General features: G+C 44.9%; 1 protein-coding gene across 4 annotated transcripts in view; it reads left to right on the top strand.

The window, feature by feature from the left end:
* ACAP3 (ArfGAP with coiled-coil, ankyrin repeat and PH domains 3) overlaps nt 1–24,178 on the top strand; it is a 43,181-nt gene that overhangs the window by 2,228 nt on the left and 16,775 nt on the right. For all 4 annotated transcript variants that reach the window (XM_077788102.2, XM_085558410.1, XM_085558412.1 and 1 more), the window contains exons 2-8: nt 17,371–17,428; nt 18,407–18,526; nt 19,775–19,828; nt 20,388–20,446; nt 21,237–21,420; nt 22,232–22,276; nt 22,708–22,803. In XM_077788102.2, the coding sequence (XP_077644228.2) occupies nt 17,371–17,428; nt 18,407–18,526; nt 19,775–19,828; nt 20,388–20,446; nt 21,237–21,420; nt 22,232–22,276; nt 22,708–22,803 (616 nt within the window). The remainder of the gene's footprint in view (nt 1–17,370; nt 17,429–18,406; nt 18,527–19,774; nt 19,829–20,387; nt 20,447–21,236; nt 21,421–22,231; nt 22,277–22,707; nt 22,804–24,178) is intronic.

Raw genomic sequence — 24,178 nt, 5'->3', positions numbered from 1 at the left:
TTCCCTTGCTTTCTTGCCTGTCATTAGCATTTATCCTCCTTTATTTCCCTTTTTTTGCCTGTCATTAGGATTTATCCTCCTTTATTTCCCCTTTTTTTGTCTATCATTAGGATTTATCCTCCTTTATTTCCCCTTTTTTTGTCTGTCATTAGGATTTATCCTCCTTTATTTCCCCTTTTTTTGTCTGTCATTAGGATTTATCCTCCTTTATTTCCCCTTTTTTTGTCTATAATTAGGATTTATCCACCTTTATTTCCCTTTTCTTTTCTGCCTGTCATTAGGATTTATCCACCTTTATTTCCCTTTTATTTTTTGCCTGTCATTAGGATTTATCCACCTTTTTTCCCCTTTTTCTTTGCCTGTCATTAGGATTTATCCACCTTTTTCCCCCTATTTTTGGGCCTATCATTAGGCTTTACCCACCTTTATTTCCCTTTCTTTTCACCTGTTGTTAGGATCTATCCACCTTTATTTCCCTTTTTCTTTGCCTGTCATTAGGATTTATCCACCTTTCTCCCCCTTTTTTTCTTTCCCTTTTTTTTAACCTGTCATTAGGATTTACCTACCTTTATTTCCTTTTTCCCCTCAATATCATTAGGATTTTCCCACCTTTCCCCCCCTTTTTCTCACCTCTCATTAGGATTTTCTGTATTTTTTCCCCCTGCATCTTTAGGATTTCCCCCCCTTTTTTTTCCCTGTATCTTTAGGATTTCCCCCCCTTTTTTTTCCCTGTATCTTTAGGATTTTCCCACCTTTTTCCCTTTTTTCCCCACTCTCATCCCATTCCCTTGTGGCTGGGTGGTGGCCCCGAGGCAGAGCTGTGACCTCAGTGTCCAGATGTGTGTCCAGATGTGTGCCCAGATGTGTGTCCCACGTGGCCCTGACCCTTTTCCTGCTGACGCCAGCATTGACACCTTTATTTATTTATTTATTTATTTAGAATTTATTTATACATAATTTATTTTTTTATTTCTCTATCACTGATTATTCCATTTTATTCCATTTATTTATTTCCTCTCTCTGTGGGCTCCAGGCCAGGTTTTTGAGCATTCAGGCAGCATCACTCTGCTCTGTCTGCCCCAGCCAGAAAAACAAAAGAGCTCAGAGCTCCCAAAGCTGGAATTTTCCCAAAACCCACTTTTTTTAGCCTGGAATGATGAACTCTTTCCCCCAAGGCCAGTCTGCTGCCAGAGGGAGAACAGGAGCTGGGGCTGGAGGAATGAGCTGGGCTGTTTCAGGAGGATGTGCAGAAGGGGAATATTGAAATTGTGAGAGCCTGGAGGCTTGGGAAATCCTGAGGTTAGAAGGAAAAAAAAATAACCAATTTCAATTATTGAGACTTTACAGCCTAAATATTGAGAAATCCTGGTGTTAGAAGGAAAAAAACATAACCAATTTCAATTATTGAGACTTTACAGCCTAAATATTGAGAAATCCTGGTGTTAGAAGGGAAAAAAATTAACCAATTTCAATTATTGAGACTTTACAGCCTAAATATTGAGAAATCCTGGTGTTAGAAGGGAAAAAAAAATAACCAATTTCAATTATTGAGACTTTACAGCCTAAATATTGAGAAATCCTGGTGTTAGAAGGGAAAAAAAATAACCAATTTCAATTATTGAGACTTTACAGCCTAAATATTGAGAAATCCTGGTGTTAGAAAGAAAAAAAAAAGAATCAGGTTGAAATATTCCGACTTTACACCCCAAATATTGAGAAATTCTGATGCTAGAATGAAGAAAAAAGAATCAAGTTGAAATATTCAGAGTTTACACCTTGAATATTGAGAAATCCTGATGTTAGAAGAAAAAAAAATAACCCAGTTCAATTATTGAGACTTTTCACCTTGAATATTGAGAAATCCTGAGGTTAGAAGGAAGGAAAAAGAAAAACCAAGTTAATCATTAAAAATGAAAAATTTAAAAAAATGTTTTTTAAATTTTTAGAAAAACAAAATTTAAATTTAATATTTTTTTTAATTTTTATTTTTTTTTAATGTTAGAATTTCATTTTGGGATGGTTTCCCATCCCAGTGTAGGAATAATTCTCTTTTTCCTGCTGCATCCAGAGTCCCTGTGCATCTCCCACTGAAGATTTGTGCCATTTTTCCAGCTGGTTTCTTCTCTGACAGCCTTTGAAAAAAATCAAATTCTCTTTTTTTACCACACATGGGGAGGAAAAAACCCCTCCAAAAAATAAAAAATATTACCCAAGATGAAGAAAAACCTGATGAAACATCTCCAAATAATTAACAACCACCTCCAGCTCTGTGTCAAACCCACCTCACCTTATAAATCCCAGTTGCTACAATGAAAATCATGAAAATTCACTTTATTTTTCATGGTTTTCATTCTGTGATTTAAGTGTTAAAAGTTTAAAATGTTTAAATTAAGTTAAATTAAATTAAATTAAAATGTTAAAATGTGTTTCAGCTCCGGCTTGGCAGATGAAGCTGATTTTAGGGGTGTGGCTGCAGTTCCAGTGAAACAATTTAAAATAATTTAATGACCTGCCAGGACCTGTTCTTGCACACCTGAGGGCTGCCCCAGTAAATAACTTTTATCCAGTTTTTATCTGGATTTTTTTATCTCCTCACCAGGAGGTTGGGAAATGGAGGAATTTTTTTTTTTTTAATTTTTTTTTTTTTTGGTGGAAAATGGATTTTATAGAGAATTCACAAAGGATTACCTAGTGTGGATTTGTATGTAAAATTTGATTTAAAATGTGGAATAGGACAGAAAATGTTGAGAGAGAGAAATGGAATTAAAGCTTGACAGAAGGCCCGTCCGGTGTGTATTTCTGTGTAAAATTTGGGATTAGAAATTTGATTTAAAATGTGGAATAGCACAGAAAATGTTGAGAGAGAAATGGAATTAAAGCTTGATAGAAGACTCACAGGGTGCATTTGTTAAATTTGAGATTAGAAATTTGGTTTAAAATGGAATTAAAGCTTGAAGGGAAGGCTCACAGGGTGCATTTTTGTGTGTGAAATTTGGGATTAGAAATTTGATTTAAAATGGAATTAAAGCTTGGCAGAAGGCTCACGCAGTGTGTATTTGAAAAATTTGGGATTTGAAATTTGATTTAAAATGCAAAATAGGACAGAAAATATTGAAGGAGAAATGGAATTAAAAGTTGACAGAAGGCTCACAGGGTGTGTTTGTAAAATTTGAGATTAAAAATTTGATTTAAGATTCAGAATCGGACAGACAGCGTTGAGAGAAAAATGGAATTAAAGCTTCTTCATAGAATTTGTATTTTTTAATTGGTTTTTATGGGGTAGATTTTTTGATTTTGTGGTTGTGAATGGTTTTTTTGCTAGAATCGATTGTTCTGTGAACTGATTCTTATTTTTAAGGAATTTTTAATAGAATTTCTGGGTTTTAATTGATTTTTATGGGGTAGATTTTTTTTCTTTTGTAGGTGTGAATGGATTTTTTGCTAGAAGAGATGGTTGTGTTAATGCATTCTTATTTTTTAAGATATTTTAATAGAATTTGCATTTTAAATTGTTTTTTATGGGGTAGATTTTTTTGTTTTCTAGGTGTGAATGGCTTTTTGCTAGAATAGATTGTCGTGTGAACTGATTCTTATTTTTTAATAGAATTTACATTTTTAATTGGTTTTTATGGAGTAGATTTTTTAGTTTTCTAGGTGTGAATGGATTTTTTGCTGGAATAGATGGCTGTGTTAATGCATTCTTATTTTTTATGATTTTTAATTGGTTTTTATGGGGTAGATTTTTTGGTTTTCTAGGTGTGAATGATTTAATTTCTGTTTTTTTTCTGCACCTTGCTGTCTCCTCCTGATGCTATTTTTATAAAGGACAGAATTCAGCTCAGAGACTTTGATTTACAGGAAGGAAAGAGGGGAAAAAATAAACAAAAAAATAACCCTGGAGAGGCTGTGGGTGTGTTCTGAGCCAGGGAATTTGAGGTTAACCAATTAAATTAAACACATTTTGTGTGGGACCTTCCCACACCTCAGATTCTTCTCTTGCTTCACCTCCTCTGCAGGAAAAAAATTTTCCCTTCTGGAGGGAGAGGAGAATTATTGAACACAAAATGAGCACACAGTGAGTTCAAGGGGAAAAAAAAAAAAAGTTAATTTTATTTCTAACTTCACAATATATAAAATTCCGGAAGTTTATATATATATATTTTTAAATTATTTTATTAGTTTATATATATATATATATATATGAATATATAAAATTCCAAATAATTTAAAATTATTCCCTTCCCTTCCCTTCCCTTCCCTTCCCTTCCCTCTTTTCCTCCTTTTCCCTCCTTTTCTCTCCCCTTCTTTCCCTCCTTTTTCCCCTTTCTCCTTTCCCACATTTCCCTTCCCTCCTTTCCCTCTTTTCCTCTCCCTTCTCTCCCTTTCTTTCCCCCTTTTCCCCTTTCCCACATTTCCCCACCTTTCCCCATTCCCACATTTCCTTTTTCCTGTCCTTCTTCCTCCTTTCCCCTCTTCTCCTCCTTTCCTCTCCCCTTCCTTCCTTTCCCCTTTCCCACGCTTCCCCACTCTTCCCTTCCCTCTTTTCCTCCTTTTCCCTCTCTTATCCTCCTTTCCTCTCCCCTTCCTCTCCCCCTTTCCCACATTTCCCCATCCTTCCCTCTTTTCCCTCTCTTTCCCCTTCCCCACATTTCCCCACCTTGCCCCATTCCCACATTTCCTTTTTCCCTTCCTCCTTTTCCCTCTTTCCCTCCTTTCCTCTCCCTTCTCTCCCTCCCTCTCTTTCCCCTTTCCCTTCCCCACCTTTCCCCACCTTGTCCCATTCCCAGATTTCCTGCTGCCACTCCCGGGTGCCATTTTGGGGCCGGGCTGGCAGCACAGTGACATTTCTGTGGGGGCCCATCCTGCCTCCATTCCCAGAGTGGAACGGGAGCCAGATTGAGCCGGGGAGTTGGGAAGGAGGCGAGCTCTGATGTGCCACTGACTCATCTGAACTGGGAGATAAAGCACGAAAATGTGGGATGGTGCCAGATCCTAAACAGGGAAACTTTGGGATTTGTGTAATGCTTTTTCTTTTTAAGCCAGGTTTTATAAGCTCTCAGAGACAAGGATTATACCCGTGATAGCTCGGCTACCTCAGGTGGCGTAAAAGTACAGGATGGCTCCTGTGGCAGTGCTGGAAACAAAAAAGTTTTAATAAAAGGCAAAATAAAAAAGCTCTTTACAGAGAAAAACCAAGCCAAGGCAAGAGGTTCTTGCTCCTGCTAAAACACTTCACAAAAGCGGTTTATTTATTTTGTTCTCTTATTTTCTAGTGAATTGCTCAGGGACTTTTTGGCTCCTGTGCAGTTGGGTGTCCTTAAATTTGAGGTGAAGGCCCCAAGGTGCTCTGAGGCGTCTTTTAACCAAATTGAGGAGAGAAACTTGTGGGTTTTGTCCTTTTTAAGGAGTCCCAGGCTAACAGGGGCCACGTTCCTCCATCTGCTGGAAGATGTCACCTCCAGGCTCGTGGGCTTCCAGCTCTGCCCCTGAGCTGCAGCTGAGCTGCGGGGCTGCAGGAACGGCTGCACGCAGGAAATGCAGCACTGGGGATTGCTGGAAATGCAGGGGAGCCCCGAGGGGAGAAATGCTGCTGTGTGACTGCAGCTCAGAGGCTGAATGATTTCTTTGTTATAACTATGCTATAACACATGAATATACTATTTAAAGGAGATACTAAAACTACAAACCTGTTTTATCTAACTCAAAACTCGTGACCCTCTCTGAGAGCCCAGCCCCAGGTGGGGTGGGTTGGGTTGGATTGGATTGGATTGGATTGGATTGGATTGGGTTGGATTGGATTGGATTGGATTGGATTGGGTTGGGTTGGATTGGGTTGGATTGGATTGGGTTGGGTTGGGTTGGGTTGGCTTGGCTTGGATTGGATTGGATTGGATTGGATTGAGTTGGGTTGGATTGGATTGGATTGGATTGGGTTGGATTGGATTGGATTGAGTTGGGTTGGATTGGATTGGATTGGATTGGGTTGGATTGGATTGGATTGAGTTGGGTTGGATTGGGTTGGATTGGGATTGGATTGAGTTGAGTTGGGTTGGGTTGGATTGGATTGGCCACCAGGCTCAAACAATCCTCACCAGAACCCAACCAAGCATCACCCCAGGGAAACAATTCTCCAAACACATTCCACATGGGAAAACAAAGAGCAGAAGTAGGAATTGTTTTCTCTATCTTCCCTCTGTGCTCCTCTGTGAAAAAATCCTGAGAGAGAAAAATGTCCCTGCCTCAAAGGTTGGTTTTTTAGCTGAATGCTCAGGTGGGGGATGGAAATCTGGGCATCCTGCAGGGCTGGATCCTGTCCTGCCCCTGGATTTGGAGCTGGATTTGGAGCTCTTCTCCTCTGCCCAGCCCCAGTTCCTACAAGGCCAGCTTTGTTCTGCCTTCAGCACCACAGAGGAAGCTTTATTTTCCTCCAGACCCTCATCCCTGTTTCCTGCCTGGTGATTCCCCCTTCCTTCACCCTCAGAGGAGGAGCCCAGGGAGAATTCCTGAATTTTCTGTGAGCCTGGGAATGCAGGAATGCAGCAGGACAGGGATGCTCAGTCCTGCAGAGGTGACTCAAGGGCTCAGAGGGGTGTGACAGTCAGCAGGAAATCTGGGAATGGGGAAATGTGGGGAAGGGGAAAAGGAAGGGGAAAGGAAAGGGGAAAAGGAAAGGGGAAGGGAAAATGAAAGAGAAAAAGAAAAGGTAAAGGGGAAAGGAATGGGGAAAAGGAAAGGGGAAGGGGAAAAGAAAAGAAAAGTGGAAAGGGGAAATGAAAGGGAAAAAGAAAATGGAAAGGGGAAAAGGAAAATGGAAAGGGAAAAGGAAAGGGAAAAAGAAAATGGAAAGGGAAAAGGGGGAAGGGAAATGGGAAAAGGTAAAGGGAGAAAGGGAAAGGAAAAGGAGGGAGGAGGAGAGAGAACACACAAAGCACGTGAGGCTGGCGAGAATCCCCTCCAAATTGTGTTTTCCCAAAGCTGAGACACTCATTTTTCACGTGGGGATGAATTCCACAGCCACATTCCCCTGGAAAGTGGGATTGTCCCCAGCCCCTGAGAGGAATAAATCCAAATAAGGGATGCGTAGTTCCAGGATTTTGATCCATTCTCGCCCAGCAGCCCCATAAACTCTCCCCCTTTTAGGAAAGGGGGAAAAAATCCCGGTTTTGTGGCACAGCAAAATCCATCTGGCACCTCTGGGAGGCTGCCAGGTTGTCACTTGTCACCCAAGTGCCAGGGCAGAGGAAGAGGAAGGGGCAGGACCTGCTTGGTCCCAACTTCAGGGCTGGGTTTGGCAGAAAAAAAACCTTTTCAGCCCCAAAACAAAGCGAGCCCAGAGATTGGGGAGCTGCAGCTCCAGCCAAGGAGGGAGAGAGGGGGAGAAATAAATTAAAAATAAAAGAAATAAAGAGCATTTAGTGCTGCTGGGGGAAGTCTCAACAAAAGCTGCTGGAGCTCCTCCAGCCCTGTGGGTAAACGGACGCCACCGAGGTCACTTGGGGAGAAGGCAGAACTGTTTGAGGCAATTTTTAAAAAAATTTAAATCCATTCTGTTTGTCAAAGAAAGCAAACAAATGCCATCTAAAAGGTCTTGTGGCACCGAATGAGTCTTTCTCCAGCTCAGGAAAAGAATGTTGCTGTGTTCCCTGCGTCTCTCACTGGGGTTTCCTCCCTGCACGTTGGAGATGTGGTGCTAAAATCTGCTAAAATCAACTTTGCTGAATCAACCCTGCAGCTGTGCTGGGCTGCTGCAGGAAAAAAAATAAAAAAGAAAAAGAAAAAAATGTTAAAAGGATATTCAGAGCAGAGAGGAAGGTGGGGAATCCATCCAGGGATAATTTCCGGTAATGAGCTCAAAAAAACAAAACCAAAACATAATATTTAGAGCAGAGAGGAAGGTGAGGATCCTTCCAGGGATAAATTCCTGCAGTGAGCTTAAGGTGGGAGCTGCAAAAAAATAAAAATATTCAGAGCAGAGAGGAAGGTGAGGGATAAATTCTTGCAGTGAGCTCAAGGTGGGAGGTTCAAAAAAGTAAAAATATTCAAAGCGGAGAGGAAGGTGAGGTTCCATCCAGGCCTGGAACCAGTTCCAGAATAAAATATCCAGAAAAAGTTCCTGCAGGGAGCTCGGGTGATTTCTGAGCAGGTTATTTCTGTCATCTCTCTTTAAGAAAAAATAGTGAAATAAAGAAAAAAGGGGCAAGAACAGGGTTAATTAAAGAAAAAATGGAGAGTTCTGAGGGCTCTGACTGTGGGGGTTTTGTGGTTGGGTCATTGCTGTGTTTGGGATGGAGGAAAAATACCCTTTGGAGCATTAATCCCCAAAATAATCAAATCCCATTTGGTGCAGGGTGGGGGAAAACCTGAATTTTGTGATTTTTGGGGATGAAAAGGCTTGGTAGGGCTGAAATGGAGCTTGGACCAGCACAGAGAGCCTGAGGATAAAAGCAAAGCTGGGTTTTCTGCATTTTTCTGTGGAGAATTTGGGATTTGTGGTGGTGTGGGGTCATTGCTGTGCCTGGGATGGAGGAAAAACCCGTTTGGAGCATTAATCCCCAAAAAGTCAAACCCCCTTTGCTTCTGAATGGGAGGAAAGCTGAATTTTGTGCTTTTTGGGCTTAGCAGGTCTGAAATTGAGCTCAGGCCTGCACAGAGAACCTCGGAAATGTGGGAATAAAACCAAAGCTGGGTGTTGTTCCTGCATTTTCCCCAGGAGAATTTGGGATTTGTGATGCTGTGGGGTCATTGCTGTGCCTGGTCCCCCCTGTGCCCTTGGGATGGAGCAGTTTTCAATTCACTGTGGGGTTTCTCTCAGCCAGGGGCACAAAACCCCACAAGGTTTCCTGTTTCTTGCTGGTTTTACCACAGAAAAATGATGATTCCCCCTTCCCTCAGCAATTTGGCTTTTTCTGTGAGCCTGGGAATGCAGCAGGACAGGGATGCTCATCCTGCAAAGTTTCCCTTTGCATAGAAATCTTCATCCTGCTGCTCTGAATCCACCCCCGAGCTCTGGGGAGGAGGCAGCCAGACCCACCTGCCCTCTCCAAATGCTTTTTATTTTAAACTGAGAAAAAAAAAATATATTTTTTTATCACCCCTCCCTGACAGACCAGCTGTGGAAATTCCAAACTCTGATCTTGCTGCTCTGCTTCCCTTTTCTCCCAAAATTTGGGAAGCTGCTCAAGGCCCAGGGGCACAATTAGGAAATAATTTGCTGTAATTTCTGTCGGGATTTCCCCTTTGGGTTGCACCGAGGTGTGGTGGAAATTGAAATGCTTCCAGTGCAGCTTTCCCCCTCTGTTTTGCACCCAGAGAAATCCTGGAGAAATCCAGATGTTCCTGGGGAGGTTTGGCTGGGAGTTGCCAAAGAAAATCAGGGGAAAAACCTGTTATCATTAGATCCATGACATCAGGAGTGCATTAGGAGGGCTAAGGAAGGATTTCATCTTTAAGCCATTAAATCCTGTAGTAATTGAGGCTGGAAGAAACCTCTGGAGGTCATCTAATCCTAATGACCTTCCCCAAGTAGCTCCTTGGTGCTGCAGGAGCTTGGACTGGCTGTCATGGAGGAAAGCCCTCAGCAAACTCAAATACTCGATTAAATTCCAATTCCTGATTCTTAAAATCTGAGCAGAAATGAGAAGAAATAGAAAAAGAAGAAGAAAAAGAAACGGGAAATTTGTGTGCATTTAAAAACCCCCATATTTTCTCCTGGAAACTGCCAGATTTTCGCAAAATATTAATGCAAAAAAAAAAGCCAACTGAACACAGCAAGCAACAAAACTCTGAAATCTTACTCATCTTGCTTCAAAGCCTTGTCTAAACATCCACCTCCAGCGTCTCAGGGAAGGGTAGGAGCTGTAAACTGACATTTAACAAGTTCCAGACGGGGACTGGGGCTTTGTAAAATCGTTCTGAGCGCTGCTGCCAAAGCCAGAGCTGAGTTTGGGCACAGAAATGTCCTCACCTCGGAGAAAAGTTAATTCAGGGGTTGTGTTCCCACTTAAATCTCTGTGAAAAAACGGGAAAAACGACTCCAGGAAATGTCTGTGAAGTGAAAACAAGATTTGGGCGTGATAGAGAGAGGATTTTGGAGTGGTGGAGCTCTGTGGGAGAAGAGCTGGATGAAAAATTCACATTTTTGAGGAACCACTGAAAGGAAGAAGGGATTTTTCAGCAAGCTTAAAAAAACCAGAAGAGAATAAAATAACAAAGAGGAAGATGATTTTGGTGTGACAGTGTCTGAATTTCTGCTGTTCCACCTGGATTTTCCTGCAGGAAACTTTCTCTTGCTCACACTGCCACAGCCTCCCACACCTGCACCTTGGAGAAAACACAGTGGAAGTTTATTTAGGGGTTTTGTTCCTGCTTAAATCTCTGTGAAAAATGGGAAAAACAACTCCAAACAGCAAGAAATCCAATAATATTTGGGATTTATAAAGAGATCTGTGGGAGAGGAGCTGGGCTGATGGATTTGATGGGAAATTCAAATTTTTGAGGAAGCACTGAAAGGAAGAAGGCTTTTTCACCAGGCCTTAAGGAAAAACAAACAAGCAAATAATAAAATAACAAAGAGGAAGATAATTTTGGTGTGACAGTGTCTGGGTTTCTGCTGTTCCACCTGGATTTTCCTGCAGGAAACTCTTTTGCTCACACTGGCACAACCTCCCACATCTCCATGGTGCCTGCAGCCATCTGTGGAGAGATTTTAGTCAAGATTAGAAATCCAGCTTATTCCATTATCCTGGAGCAAAACCAGGAGACCCCAACCACTGCAAACAACTCTTTATTACTATTTCTCCATTAAGAAATTGCTGGGAGAGGGGGAAAAAAAATCCCTTTATCCCAAGGACAGGGGCATTTTAATGATGAGTTAAATCCTTTCCACACTCCTTCACTCACAAAAGGGGCAGTAAATGAATTATTGTTTACGAAACCTAAGGTGATAAAACAATACCATTTTAATTTTATTTTTGGTGCGTAAAATACGAGTGGCTTTAAAATTATTTTCACAAGCTGGTTTTCCATGTGTTTCTCCCACTTATTGCAAATTTTGGGGTGAACCAGCCATTTCCAGGAGGAGGAAATCAGGTTGGAATGGAGATGTCTGGAAAGGGAAGCAGCAGAAGACAGAACTGATGATTAATTTTAACATTTTCTGGCTGCTCAGGGAGGTTGAAAGGACAGGTAGCAGAAAATATCATTTCTGCAGCAGTGCCAGCAGATCAGATCCATGTGGAATTAGCATAACACTTGCTATAAATAGATTTATCTGGGCCAGAGCAAAGCTCAGCTGGTTTTGCCCAGAGTCACCTCCAAACAAAGCAGCTCCTTGCTGCCCAAAACCTGCCTGGGAACTCTTCTGCCCCGGGGATTTTCCAGATTTTTGTTTCTAGAAGGAGGAAATAGGAATTTTGTGATTTTTTTTTGGGCATATAAAGGCTTGGCAGGGATGAAATGGAGCTCAGGCCTGCACAGAGAACCTCAGAAATGTGGGAATAAAACCAAAGCTGGGTGTTGTTCCTGCATTTTTCTGAGGAGAATTTGGGATTTGTCGTGGTGGTGTGGTCATTGCCGTGCCTGGGATGGAGGAAAAACCCCTTTGGAGCATTAATCCCCAAAATAACCAAATCCCATTTGGTTCTGGATAGGAGAAAAGCTGAATTTTGTGCTTTTTGGGCATAAAAAGGCTTGGCAGGGCTGAAATGGAGCTTGTTTGTTCACAGAGAGCCTGGGGATAAAAGCAAGGCAGGTTCTGGGTGTTGTTCCTGCATTTTCCCCAGGAAAATTTGGGATTTGTGGTGGTGTGGGGTCATTGCTGTGCCTGGGATGGAGGAAAAACCGTTTGGAGCATTAATCCCCAAAAAGTCAAACCCCCTTTGCTTCTGAATGGGAGAAAAGCTGAATTTTGTGCTTTTGGGGCTTGGCAGGGCTGAAATGGAGCTCAGGCCTGCACAGAGAACCTCAGAAATGTGGGAATTAAACCAAAGCTGGGTGTTGTTCCTGCATTTTTCTGAGGAGAATTTGGGATTTGTGGTGATTTGGGGTTATTCCTGTGCCTGGGATGGAAGAAAAATCCCTTTGGAGCATTAATGCCCACAATAATCAAACCCTTTTTGGTTCTGGATGGGGGAAAAGCTGAATTTTGTGCATTTTGTGCTTTTTGGTGTGTGAGAGGCAGCAGTTGTGAGGAGTTTTTGTGGGATTTTTTCTGGTCCAGGCCTGTGTGATCTCAGGGATGGAGAATCCAGGGCCGTGGCTTGGCCTTGACCCAGCCTCAAATCAAAGCCAGGCTCCAAAATCTTTCCTTGTTCCTTTTCTTCCCGGGACATTTTTCCCCTCTTTCAAGGCTCTGCATTCCCAACTGGGGAAAAAAAAAAAAGGATATTCCATGGATCAGGGTCTCCAAGCACAACTTGTCTCCTCTCAGGGCCAAAAACTCCTCTCCTGCCAGGTACAGCAGGAGAAAAAACAAAATTTTTTGTACAAAAAATTGTACCAAAAAAATCAATTCCATGGTTTGGAATGTGGGAATCCCATGGATTAATAATATGGAATTTTTTAATGAATCCCTGCTGGATTGCCACAGAAGTGGCTCTGTGGGAATATTTTGGCAGCTGCTGAAGGCAGATTTGGGGTTTAAGGCCTTCCCCCCCTCCCTTTGAGCGAGGTGATGCCTTTTCCTTAAATTTAATTTTCCTTAAAAATTAATTTTCCTTAAACTTAAGAGCCAGATGTGGTTAAGGGTAAAGGGTTTTTATCTCAGCATTTAATAAGGATTTTTATGGTGCAATACTTTGTTAGGGTGGGGTGTGTTGAAACGTATATTCACAATTAGATGGTGTCCACAATTTTAGAGATTTTGCCAATTAGCATATTTAACAAAGATCAGTGAGAGGCTTGGATGAACAGAGGGATGGGAAAGGAGAAATGGGGAAATTTAAAAATGGGAAAGGGGAAATGGGAAAATGGACAATGGGAAATGGAAAAGGGGTAATGGACAATAGGAAATGGGATATGGGAAATGGGATAATGAGCAATGTGAAATGGAAATGGGATAATGGACAGTGGAAATGGGAAATGGGATAATGGACAATGGGAGATGGGAAATGAGGAAATGGGATAATGGACAGGGGAAATGGGATAATGAACAATGGGAAATGGGATAATGAGCAGTGTGAAATGGAGATGGATAATGGACAATGAGAGATGGGAAATGAGGAAATGGGCTAATGAACAGTGGGAAATGGAAATGTGATAATGGACAGTGGACAAGGGGATAATTGGAAGGCCCAGCCCTGGCAGAGGATCAGGGAGTGTCGGGGAGCAGCAGAGCCCTGGGACGCAGCCAAGGGAACACAGCCCCAGTGTGGGGCTGACAGCGCAGCTGCTGTGGCAGTGCCACAAGGGAGGGCATTGTCCCCGTGCCCAGGCTGTCCCTGTGCCACGGGCCAGCAGGGCACGGGGACCAGCAGAGATGGAGCAGGATGAGCCCCAGCACAGAGAGCATCCCCTGTCCCCGGGGTTCTGGGACACAGAGAGCATCCCCTGTCCCCGGGGTTCTGGGACACAGAGAGCATCCCCTGTCCCCAGGGTTCTGGGACAGAAAGAGGATCCCCTGTCCCTGAGGTTCTGGGATAGACAGGATCCCCTGTCCCCGGGGTTCTGGGACACAGAGAGGATCCCCTGTCCCCGGGGTTCTGGGACACAGAGAGGATCCCCTGTCCCCGGGGTTCTGGGACACAGAGAGGATCCCCTGTCCCCAAGGTTCTGGGACACAGAGAGCATCCCCTGTCCCCAGGGTTCTGGGACACAGAGAGGATCCCCTGTCCCCAGGGTTCTGGGACACAGAGAGCATCCCCTGTCCCCGGGGTTCTGGGAACAAGAGAAGAGTGTGAGCATTTGTGCCAGGGTCCAGGGGACATCTGGCACTGCCACTGCCCCAAAGGGACACCTGCCACTGCTCTGCCTCACTCAATGTCACCATCTCACCTTTCCTCACCAGTTTCCTCTGAGTTTTGGCTCTCCAGGAGCTGAGGAAGGAATGAGGAGGAGATGAGGAAAGGATGAGGAGGAGATGGTGGGGGATGAAGAGGGAAGGAGGAGGGGCTGAGGAGGGGATAGGGAGGGGATGAAGAGGGAGCAGAGAGCCCGAGCAGAGAAAAAAATAAGAGAAAAGAAGGAAAAGAAGAGAAAAGGGGGAAAAGAGCAGGAAACTGAGAGGCAGCAGGAAAAGGGGGAGAAGAAGAGAAAAGGGGAAAAGAAGAGAAAACTGAGAGTAGGAAAAGAGGAAAAATGAGAGAAAATAGAAAGAAGAAGAGGGGAAATAAGAAAGCCAGAGCAGCGGGCAGCCCGGCTGTGCCATCCCTGCTGCTGGAGCAGCACACGCAGCGTTTCCAGCAGAGCTGCTCAAATCTAGGTCAGGCTTAGTCTGGAGCTGCCTCGTCAGCACAGACCAAAGAAATAAATCCCTGGTGGCTCCCAGAGCGCTGCCATCCATCCGGGGTGGCACCGAGGGCATGGCAGGGACAGCGGGCACGGGCTGAGCTGGTGGCTGCTGCGTGGGGACACAGCCCCGCGCCACCGGTGGCATTCCCAGGGGCTGGCAGCCATCTGAACCCCAAAAAACAGGATAAATGTTGGGCTTGGGTTTGGGGGAGCGATGCAGGCAGCGGGGAGTGTGGGAATTTCATCCCCCAGTGCAGCTGGGAGTTGGGGACAGGGGTAGAAGGGGATAAATGACATGGGGACAAGGACAAAAGTGGATAGGACAGGGATAAAGGGGTTAAATGGCATGGGGACAGGGGTAAGAGGGGTTAAATGGCATGGGGACAGGGACAAAAAGGGATAAATGGCATGGGGACAGGGACAAAAAGGGATAAATGGCATGGGGATGGGTAAAATGGGGATAAATGGCATGGGGACAGGGGTAAAAGGGGATAAATGACATGGGGACAAGGACAAAAGTGGATAGGACAGGGATAAAGGGGTTAAATGGCATGGGGACAGGGGTAAAAGGGAATAAATGACATAGGGATAGGGACAAAATGGGTGAGATGTCATGGGGACATGGTTAAAAGGGATGAAATTACATCCCAGGGAAAAAGGGAACCCTTTCCCAGGAATCTGCTCCTGCTCAGGAGCCTGGCACGGGGAGGGAGCAGCAGGATGGGAATCCCAGATTTCCACCCCAGGATCTCAATTCCCGCCTTCTTTTCTCTTTAAACTCCCAACATGATCCCGAATTCCCACCCCTCACCCTCACACGCCCTGAGCACTCCCGGGCCATTCCCGGCAGGAAAAATCCATGGAATTCCCCAGGGCCTGGGCAGGGTGGGGATGCCATGGATACTGTCACCATGGAGCTGTTGCCATGGATGGGAGGAAAGGAAAGAGAAAAAGGAAAAAGGGAAGAAGAATAGAAAAGGAAAGAAAAAAGAAAAGTAAAAGGAAAAGAAAAAGGAAAGGATAGGAAAAAAATAAAAGGAAAAAGGATAGGGGAAAGGAAAAAGGAAAGAGGAAAAGAAAAGGAAAAAAGAAAGGAAAGAGGAAAGGAAAAAGGAAAGAGGAAAAGAAAAAGGAAAGGAAAAAGGGAAAGGAAAAAGGAAAGTTGAAAAGGAAAGGAGAAATGAAAAAGGAAAAAAGAAAAGAAAGAGGAAAGGAAAAAAGAAAGGAGAAGAAAAAGGAAAAAGGAAAGTAAAGGGAATTGTGGATACCAGGGGGATCAGGAGCTCTCAGATCAATGTTTGGGTAGGTTCATAAATGATTCAAAACTCCCTAAAAACCCAAAGAGCGACCTAAAAATCCCAAGAGTGGCTTTCACCTCGTTTCACCTCCAAAAAGGCTGTGTGGCAGGAGACAAAGGTATGGAGGTGGAGCTAAAAATCCTGAAAATCCATCCCCTTTTCCTTGAAGGAGCAGTTTAATTTGAATTTCTGGAGCTGGCAGTGCCCTTGTCAGGCTGCTGATGGCTTTGGGAGGAGGAACTGGATGAGAAATGCTTCGGTTTTGTGCCAAATCTCCTTTTTTTTTATTTTGGGAAGAGCTCATCTCAGTGAGGCAGGCATTGGTTTCGCTCTTTCGAGCAGAAATCGGTCAGAAATAATGATAATAATAAAAATAATAATAGGAATTTCTAAAAATTAGGCATTCCTATTATTATTATTACTATTATTACTATTATTACTATTATTATTATTTCCTCACTCACTCAGTGGGGTTTGTTCCCTCCGAATTCCTCCTGGAAGGTTTTTTTTAGGAATTCTCCACCCAGTGGTCTTTATCCCCCTCTGAATAATAATAATAATCATCATCATCACAATAATAATAATAACAACAATAGGAATGTCTTATTTTTAGGAATTCCTCACTCACTCAGTGGGGTTTATTCCCTCTGAACTACTCCTGGAAGGTTTTTTTTAGGAATTCCTCACCCAGTGGGCTGGGATTTTTCCAACTTTGGTTGCAATGTTCAAGAACCAACCTTTAAAAACCTGATCCCACAAACCTGAGAAGCTCCCTGAGTGAAATTTGGATTTCAAACCCTTGGAGGTGGGAGGCTTGCCCACATTCCCAGGTGTGTGGTTAAAGAAATAAATCAAGTTTAAAGGTTAAATAAACTCAGACTCTCAGTGCTCTGCCAGGGAACACCCTGAGTTTTGCAGGGCTCTCTGCTGGGCTCTGCCCTCCCAAAAATCATTCCAGAACCACATTCCTGAGTCTGGGAATGCCTCCTGAAGTGGCTGATGTCGTGCAATCTTAAAAATCAGAGGGATTTTTGGTGGCCTTTGCAGCTGGGCTCTGACAGCTCCTCACTGTCACATCCGCCCAGTGACGTGGGAAGGAAGCAGATCCCAAAATCCTGGTGGATTTTGGTGGATTTATCCCTATCCAAGCCAAACCCCGGGTGTGGGGAGGAGCTTTTTGGTGTTCAGAGGCCAAAGGGCTGCTCTGTGTGTGTTTGAGGGCTGGTTCCTGAGGTTTGAAGGTCGTAATTCAGCATTTGAGGCAGCCTGGAAATGGGGTTTGGTGGAGTTTGTGCCTGCTGGGGCTGGACGGAGCAGTGGTTATCCCTGGGTCAATTAGCACTGCTGTTAATTAACAGGGCAATGCCACTAAATGAATTTGCTGGGGGTGTCTTCCCAGCCCACCTGAATTTCTCTGTGGTGGGATCATCTCGATCTCTTCTCCCAGTGCTGGAATTCATTCCTGAGGGATTCAGCGCCGAGGTTCTGACATCCCAGGGGGAATAAAGAGTCCCTCAGCCCCTCGGATCCACACTCACCCTTTCCTGGCCTCCTGCCCAATTACCAAGCCACCAATTAACGATTCCCTGCTGCTAATTAATGATTCCTCCTTGCTGTTCTGTTGCAGGGCAACCATCGATGAGGTGGAAACAGATGTGGTGGAGATCGAGGCCAAGCTTGACAAGGTGAGCTCTGAGGGGGACTGGTGGAGTCCCTGCTCAGGAATGGGGTCCCTCCAAGTGTCCCCTAAAATCTGAGCCCATTTTCAGCTCTTAAATTGATGTTTAGGCTTGTCCTCAGGGCTCCTCTGAACTGGGACAGGAGCTCCAGGCAGGCTGTCCTGTCCTGGGCTGGGATTTTATCCCTGTCCCTGTCCTGGACTGGGATTTTCCTCCTGTCCCAGGGTTGTATTTCCCCCTGTCCTATCCCAGGCTGAGATTTTGTCCCTGTCCTATCCCAGGGTTAGATTTTCCCCCTGTCCTTTCCTGGGGTGGAATTTTGCCCCTGTCCTTTCCCAGGTTGGGACTCTCCCCCTGTCCCTGTCCCAGGCTGGGATTTTGTCCCTGTCCCTGGCTGGGATTTTGTCCCTGTCCCTGGCTGGGATTTTGTCCCTGTCCCTGGCTGGGTCTCTCCCCATCCTGCCTGTGACAGTCCCAGCACAGCAGGAATGGGAAGGGCGCCTGTCCCTGAGCTCTGGGCTGGCTGTGGGACAAAGCCAGGCTGCTCCGAGCCCGGTGCTGAGCCCTTGTCCCCTTGTCCCCGTGTGTGTCCCCGTGTCCCTGTGTCCCCATGTCCTCATGTGTGTCCCTGTCCTCATGTCCCTGTGTGTATCTCTATGTCCCCATGTCTCCGTGTGTGTCCCATGTGTGTCCCCATGTGTGTCCCCTTGTCTCCATGTGTGTCTCCATGTGTGTCCCCATGTGTATCCCCATGTCCCCATGTGTGTCCCCATGTCTCCGTGTGTGTCCCCATGTCCATGTCCCCATGTGTCCCCCTGTCCCCGTGTCCCCTGTGTCCCCATGTCCCTGTCCCCATGTCCCCATGTGTGTCCCCCTGTCTCCATGTCCCTGTCCCCGTGTCCCCATGTGTGTCGCCCTGTCCCTGTGTCCCTGTCCCCCTGTCCCTGTCCCTGTCCCTGTCCCCGTGTGTGTCCTGTCCCTCAGCTGGTGAAGCTGTGCAGCGGCATGCTGGAGGCGGGCCGGGCCTACCTCAGCACCAACAAACATTTCGTCAGCGGCGTGCGGGACCTGGCGCAGCAGTGCCGCAAGGACCCCATGGTCTCGGTGAGCTGGGGAGGCTCCAATCCTGCTCGGGGGGCTGGGGAGGCTCAAATTCCTGCTCTGGGGGGCTGGGGAGGCTCAAATTCCTGCTCTGGGGGGGCTGGGGATGCTCTGGGGGGCTAGGGATGCTCAAATTTCTGCTCTGGGGGCTGGGGAGGCTCAAATTCCTGCTCGGGGGGCTGGGGATGCTCTGGGGGGGCTGGGGATGCTCTGGGGGGCTAGGGATGCTCAAATTCCTGCTCTGGGGGGCTGGGGATGCTCTGGGGGGGGCTGGGGATTCTCTGGGGGGGCTGGGGATGCTCTGGGGGCTGGCGGTGCTCAAATTCCTGCTCGGGAGGGCTGAGGATGCTCTGGGGGCTAGGGATGCTCAAATTTCTGCTCTGGGGGGGCTGAGGATGCTCTGGGGGGCTGGGAGTGCTCAGATTCCTGCTCTGGGGGGCTGGGGGTGCTCTGGGGGGGCTGGGGATGCTCTGGGGGCTGGGGGTGCTCAAATTCCTGCTTGGGGGGCTGGGGATGCTCTGGGGGTCTGGGAATGCTCAAATTCCTGCTCTGGGGGGTCTGGGGGTGCTCAAATCCCTGCTCTGGGGGCTGGGGATGCTCTGGGGGTCTGGGGGTGCTCAAATCCCTGCTCTGGGGGCTGGGGGCTGCTCAGGTTCCTGTTCCTGGCACACAGAGGGCTGGGGGATGGCTTAAACAGCCACTCAAAATGAGATTTGGTGTTTGGAGGGATGCAGAGAGAGTCTGATAACAGCAGGCTGGAAAGTCAGAGTGAGATCCACTCAAAATGAGATTTGGTGTTTGGAGGGATGCAGAGAGAGTCTGGTAACCCCAAGCTGGAAAGTCAGAGTGAGATCCACTCAAAATGAGATTTGGGAGGAAGATCAGAGATCCCTTTAAAATGAGATTTGGAGGAGGGATCAGAGTGAGATCCACTCAAAATGAGATTGGGAGTCTGGTAACACCAAGCTGGAAACTCAGAGATCCATTTAAAATGAGATTTGTGTTTGAAGGGATGCAGGGTCTGATAGCAGCAGGCAGGAAGGTCAGTGTGGAATCCACTCAAAATGAGATTTGGAGGGAGATTAGAGATCCATTTAAAATGAGATTTGGAGGGGGGGTCAGAGTGAGATCCATTCTGAGATTATTTTATTTTTATTGTATTTTATTGCATAATACTGCATTATATTGCATTGCATTGCATTTTATTGTATTATTGCATTGTATTGTATTTTATTGTATTTTTTTTTTCAGGAGTGCCTGGATAAATTTGGGGACAGCCTGCAGGAAATGATCAATTATCACATGGTAATTATCACAAAATCTGATTCTGGTATTTCATGATGGAAAGGTTTTTTTACCCCAGGAAAAATTCCTCAGGGAAAGATTCCTCTCAGGACTGTGGAGTTTGGGAGTGGGGAAATCACTGGGAATGAAGAATTATTTATTCATTTTGGGATGGACACAGAAAAAAACAGGAATTTGGGATGGGATAGACATGGAAAACCAGGAATTCGGGATGGGATGGACACAGAAAAAATTGGGAATTAAGGATGGGATGGACTCAGAAAACCGGGAATTCGGGATTGAGCCCTCACAGGAGGGATGTGAGGGGAACTGCTCCTGGATGAGGAATTCTGAGGAATTCTGCACCTGGGAATACTGTAGCTGTGGGAAAAGCTGTTCTTTTTCTAAACAATTTATATTTTCCCTTCTTCAAAGTAATTGATCCCCCCTCCCCCTTTCAAAACAATTGATATTTTTCCCTTCTTCAAAATAATTGATTTTTCCCTTTTTTCAAAATAATTGATTTTTTCCCCTCCTTCTTCAAAACAATTGCTATTTTTCCCTCTCTTCTCTCTTGCAGATCCTGTTTGACCAGGCCCAGAGGTCGGTCCGGCAGCAGCTGCACAATTTTGTCAAAGAGTGAGTTTGGAGTGTTTAATTTGGCTTTTCCCTTTGATTTTCAGCTTCCTGAGCTTCCCATCCCACTGGATAAACCCATTCCAAAATTCAGATCCTGCAGGGCTGAACCTCCAAGATAAACCCGTCCCAAAATAATAGTAATAAAATAAAAGCAAAATTAATATAATAATAATAATAATAATAATAATAATAATAATAATAATAATAATAATAGTAGTAGTAGTAGTAGTAGTAGTAGTAAACCAGTAATAAAATCAAATCCATCTTTCCCAACTCTCTAAAGAATGACTTGATTGAAGCTGGGATGGACATGCTGAGCTGAGCTGGGATCCTGTTGGCACCCACAGTTTATTGTCACCTTCTAACCCTGATTTCCCCCAAATTCTCCCCAATTTCTCCCAAATTCTCTCAATTTCTGATGCCCAGCGACGTGAGGAAGTTCAGAGAGACCAAGAAACAGTTCGACAGGGTGCGGGAGGACGTGGAGATCTTGCTGGTGAAGAACAAACACAAACCCAAAAATAACCACAAAATAAACCCAGAAAATAACCATAAAATAAACCCAGAAAATAACCATAAAATAAACCTAAAATAACCATAAAATAACCCCCAAATTAATCATAAAAATAAAACAAAAACCATTATTCCCAACTCTCTAAAGACTTGACTGTAGCTGGGATGGGCACGCTGGGCTGAACCAGGATCCTGCTGGCACCCACAGTTTATTGTCACCTTCTAACCCTGATTTCTCCCAATTTTTCCCCAAATTCTCCCCATGTCTGGTGGCCAGCGACGTGAGGAAGTTCAAGGAGACCAAGAAGCAGTTCGACAGGGTGCGGGAGGACATGGAGATCTCGCTGGTGAAGAACGCGCAGGCGCCGCGGCACAAACCCCACGAGGTGGAGGAGGCCACGGGCACCCTGAGCATCACCAGGAAATGCTTCAGGCACCTGGCCCTGGACTACGTGCTGCAGGTGGCTGCATTCTGCCCCCCCAATGCCTCAGTTTTTATCTTTTTTAGTTTTTCACGTTCTCTGCGTTTTAGTGGCTGGGTGTGGGCTCCGTAGGAGGGGAAATTATCCCGCTCAAATTCAGGATTTGCCTGATTTTCCTGACTTTTTTCCGTTTTTTAAATTTAAATTTAAATGCTGCATGAAGGTCTCTTCGCACAAAAGGGATGCTGGATGTGATTTGGTTTATTATTTTTTTGGTTTAGAGATGGGGCAGCTGAGAGGTGTTTGAAAAACTTTTATTTTCAGTCTCACGTGAAGGCTGAGACAATACAGATGTTATAATTCACACCACCACAGTCAGAATCCAGTTATTTCCTAATTACAATACACTAGAAGTGATTTTTTCCTTATCAATTTTAATTTTACCATCTTATAGATGCTTTAAAGTCAATTATCTAAAATAATACCCTGGAAAAGCAGGAATTGCATCACGGGGAGATGTGGCTGCATGGCTGTGAGAGTGTGAGGCCTGGCAGCTTTTTATATTTGTTACTTATATAACAAATATTAAAAAATTTTGTTATTTATAACACCCTTTTCTGACCCAGAGATGGGACAGCTGAGAGGTGTTTGAAAAACTTTTATTTTATTTTCAGTCTCATGTGAAGGGTGAGATGTTATAATTCATGCCACCACAATCAAAAATTAACTATTTCCTATTTACAATCCACTAAAAGTAATTTTTTTCCTTATCAATTTTAATTTTACCATCTTGTAGATGCTTTAAAATCAATTATCTAAAATCACCCTTGGATTTTTTCCCCCCCCCCAGATCAACGTGCTGCAGGCCAAGAAGAAATTCGAGATCCTGGACGCGGTAAGAAAAGAGCCCTAGGTGCTCCTCAGGGAGAAAATCCAATTTTTGGGGGGATTTTCAGGGTGTTGCTTTCCCCTCTTTGTGCCCACAACAAAGTGGAAGAGGGAAAAATTGCTTTGGAAAGGCAAAAAAGGAAGAATTAAGAAAGAAAAATGAAATAAGGTAAAAATAATTTTTTTGGGGTGGGAAAAGGGATAAATTACTTTAGGAAAGTAAAAAGATAAGAGGTTAAAACTATTTTTCATGGGGAAAAAGAATAAAATATTATGGACTATATGGAATTTATGGAATATTATTGAATTTTTGAAATATTACGGAATTCATGGAATAAAGATGGAAAAATTCCATCTTTAATATTTTTAATATTCAATTCAATTCCAAACGTGCAAGCCCAGAACTGTGAGGACTCCAGCTGTGCTTTCTCTCCCCAGATGTTGTCCTTCATGCACGCCCAGTTCACCTTCTTCCAGCAGGGCTCCAGCCTCCTGCAGGAGCTCGAGCCCTACATGAAGAAACTGGCCAGCGAGGTGAGGCTGCACCCCAAACAGCTTCGGGGGGTCCCCAGTTCCTGCCGGGGGCTGGGGCAGCGCCCAGATGGGCCATTTTGCCCCTTTTTGTCCTTTTTTGTCCTTTTCTGCCTCTTTTTGCCCCTTTTTTTGCTCTTTCTTGCCTCCTTTTTCCCTTTTTTTTCCCCTCCTTTTTGCCCTTTCCCCCTCTTTTTCTTCTCCTTTTCCCCCTCCTGAGTGGCTGCCCACCCAGACTTGGCATTTTACCCCTTTTTGTCCTTTTTTTTCCCCCTTTTTCCCTTCTTTTTCTCTCCTTTCCCCCTTCTTTTTCCCTTCTTTCCCCCCCTTTCTTGCCTCCTTTTTGCCCTTTCCTCCTCCTTTTTCTCCTCCTTTTCCCCCTCCTGAGTTTGTGCCCACCCAGATGTGGCATTTCCCCCCACCACTTTTTCCCTTCTTTTCCCCTTCTTTTTCCCTTCTTTTTCCCTCATTTCCCCCTTCTTTTTTCTGCTTTCTTTCCCTCTTTTCCTTTATTTTTCCCCTCTTTCCTCCCTCCTTTTCCCCCTCCAGATGTGGCATTTCCCCCCCTTTTTGCCCATTTTTGCCTTTTTCTTGCCTCCTTTTCCCCTCCTTTCCCCCCTCCTTTTTGCTCCTTTTTTCCCCTTTTTTCCCCTTTTCCACTCCTTTTTTCCCCATTTTTGCCTCTTTTCCCGCCCCTTTTCTCCTTGTTGTTCTTTTGGGGTGGGGTCTGTCAGTCTGTCTGTCACTATTATGGGGTGGGGTCTGTCTGTCTGTCAGTCTGTCAGTGTTATTTTGGGGTGGGGTCTGTCAGTCAGTGTTTTGGGGTGGGTATTTCGGAGTGGGGTCTGTCCGTCTGTCCATGTTTATTTTGGGGTCTGTCTGTCAGTCCATCTGTCAGTCTGTCAGTATTTTGGGGTCCGTCTGTCTGTCAGTATTATGGGGAGGGGTCTGTCAATCAGTCTGTCAGTATTCTGGGATCTGTCTGTCCGTCTCTCTGTATTTTGGGGTGGGGTCTGTCTGTCAGTCTGTCAGTATTTTGGGGTCTGTCTGTCTGTGTTTCAGGGTGTTGTCAGTCAGTCCATCAGTCAGTCTGTCAGTATTTTGGTGTCTGTCTGTCTGTGTTTATTTTGGGGTCTGTCCGTCAGTCAGTCTGTCATTATTTTGGGGTCTGTCTGTCAGTCAGTCTGTCAGTATTTTTGGTGGTGTCTGTCAGTCTGTCAGTATTTTGGGGTCTGTCCGTCAGTCAGTCTGTCAGTATTTTGGGTGGTGTCTGTCAGTCTGTCAGTATTTTGGGTTCTGTCTGTGTTTATTTTGCGGTCTGTCCGTCAGTCAGTCTGTCAGTATTTCGGGGTCTGTCTGTCAATCAGTCTGTCAGTAT

The sequence above is a fragment of the Lonchura striata genome, chromosome 21 (assembly GCF_050655825.1).
Source record: "Lonchura striata isolate lonStrDom1 chromosome 21, ASM5065582v1, whole genome shotgun sequence".
NCBI classification, from domain to species: domain Eukaryota; kingdom Metazoa; phylum Chordata; class Aves; order Passeriformes; family Estrildidae; genus Lonchura; species Lonchura striata.
This window is presented reverse-complemented; position numbering and strand designations above follow the sequence as displayed.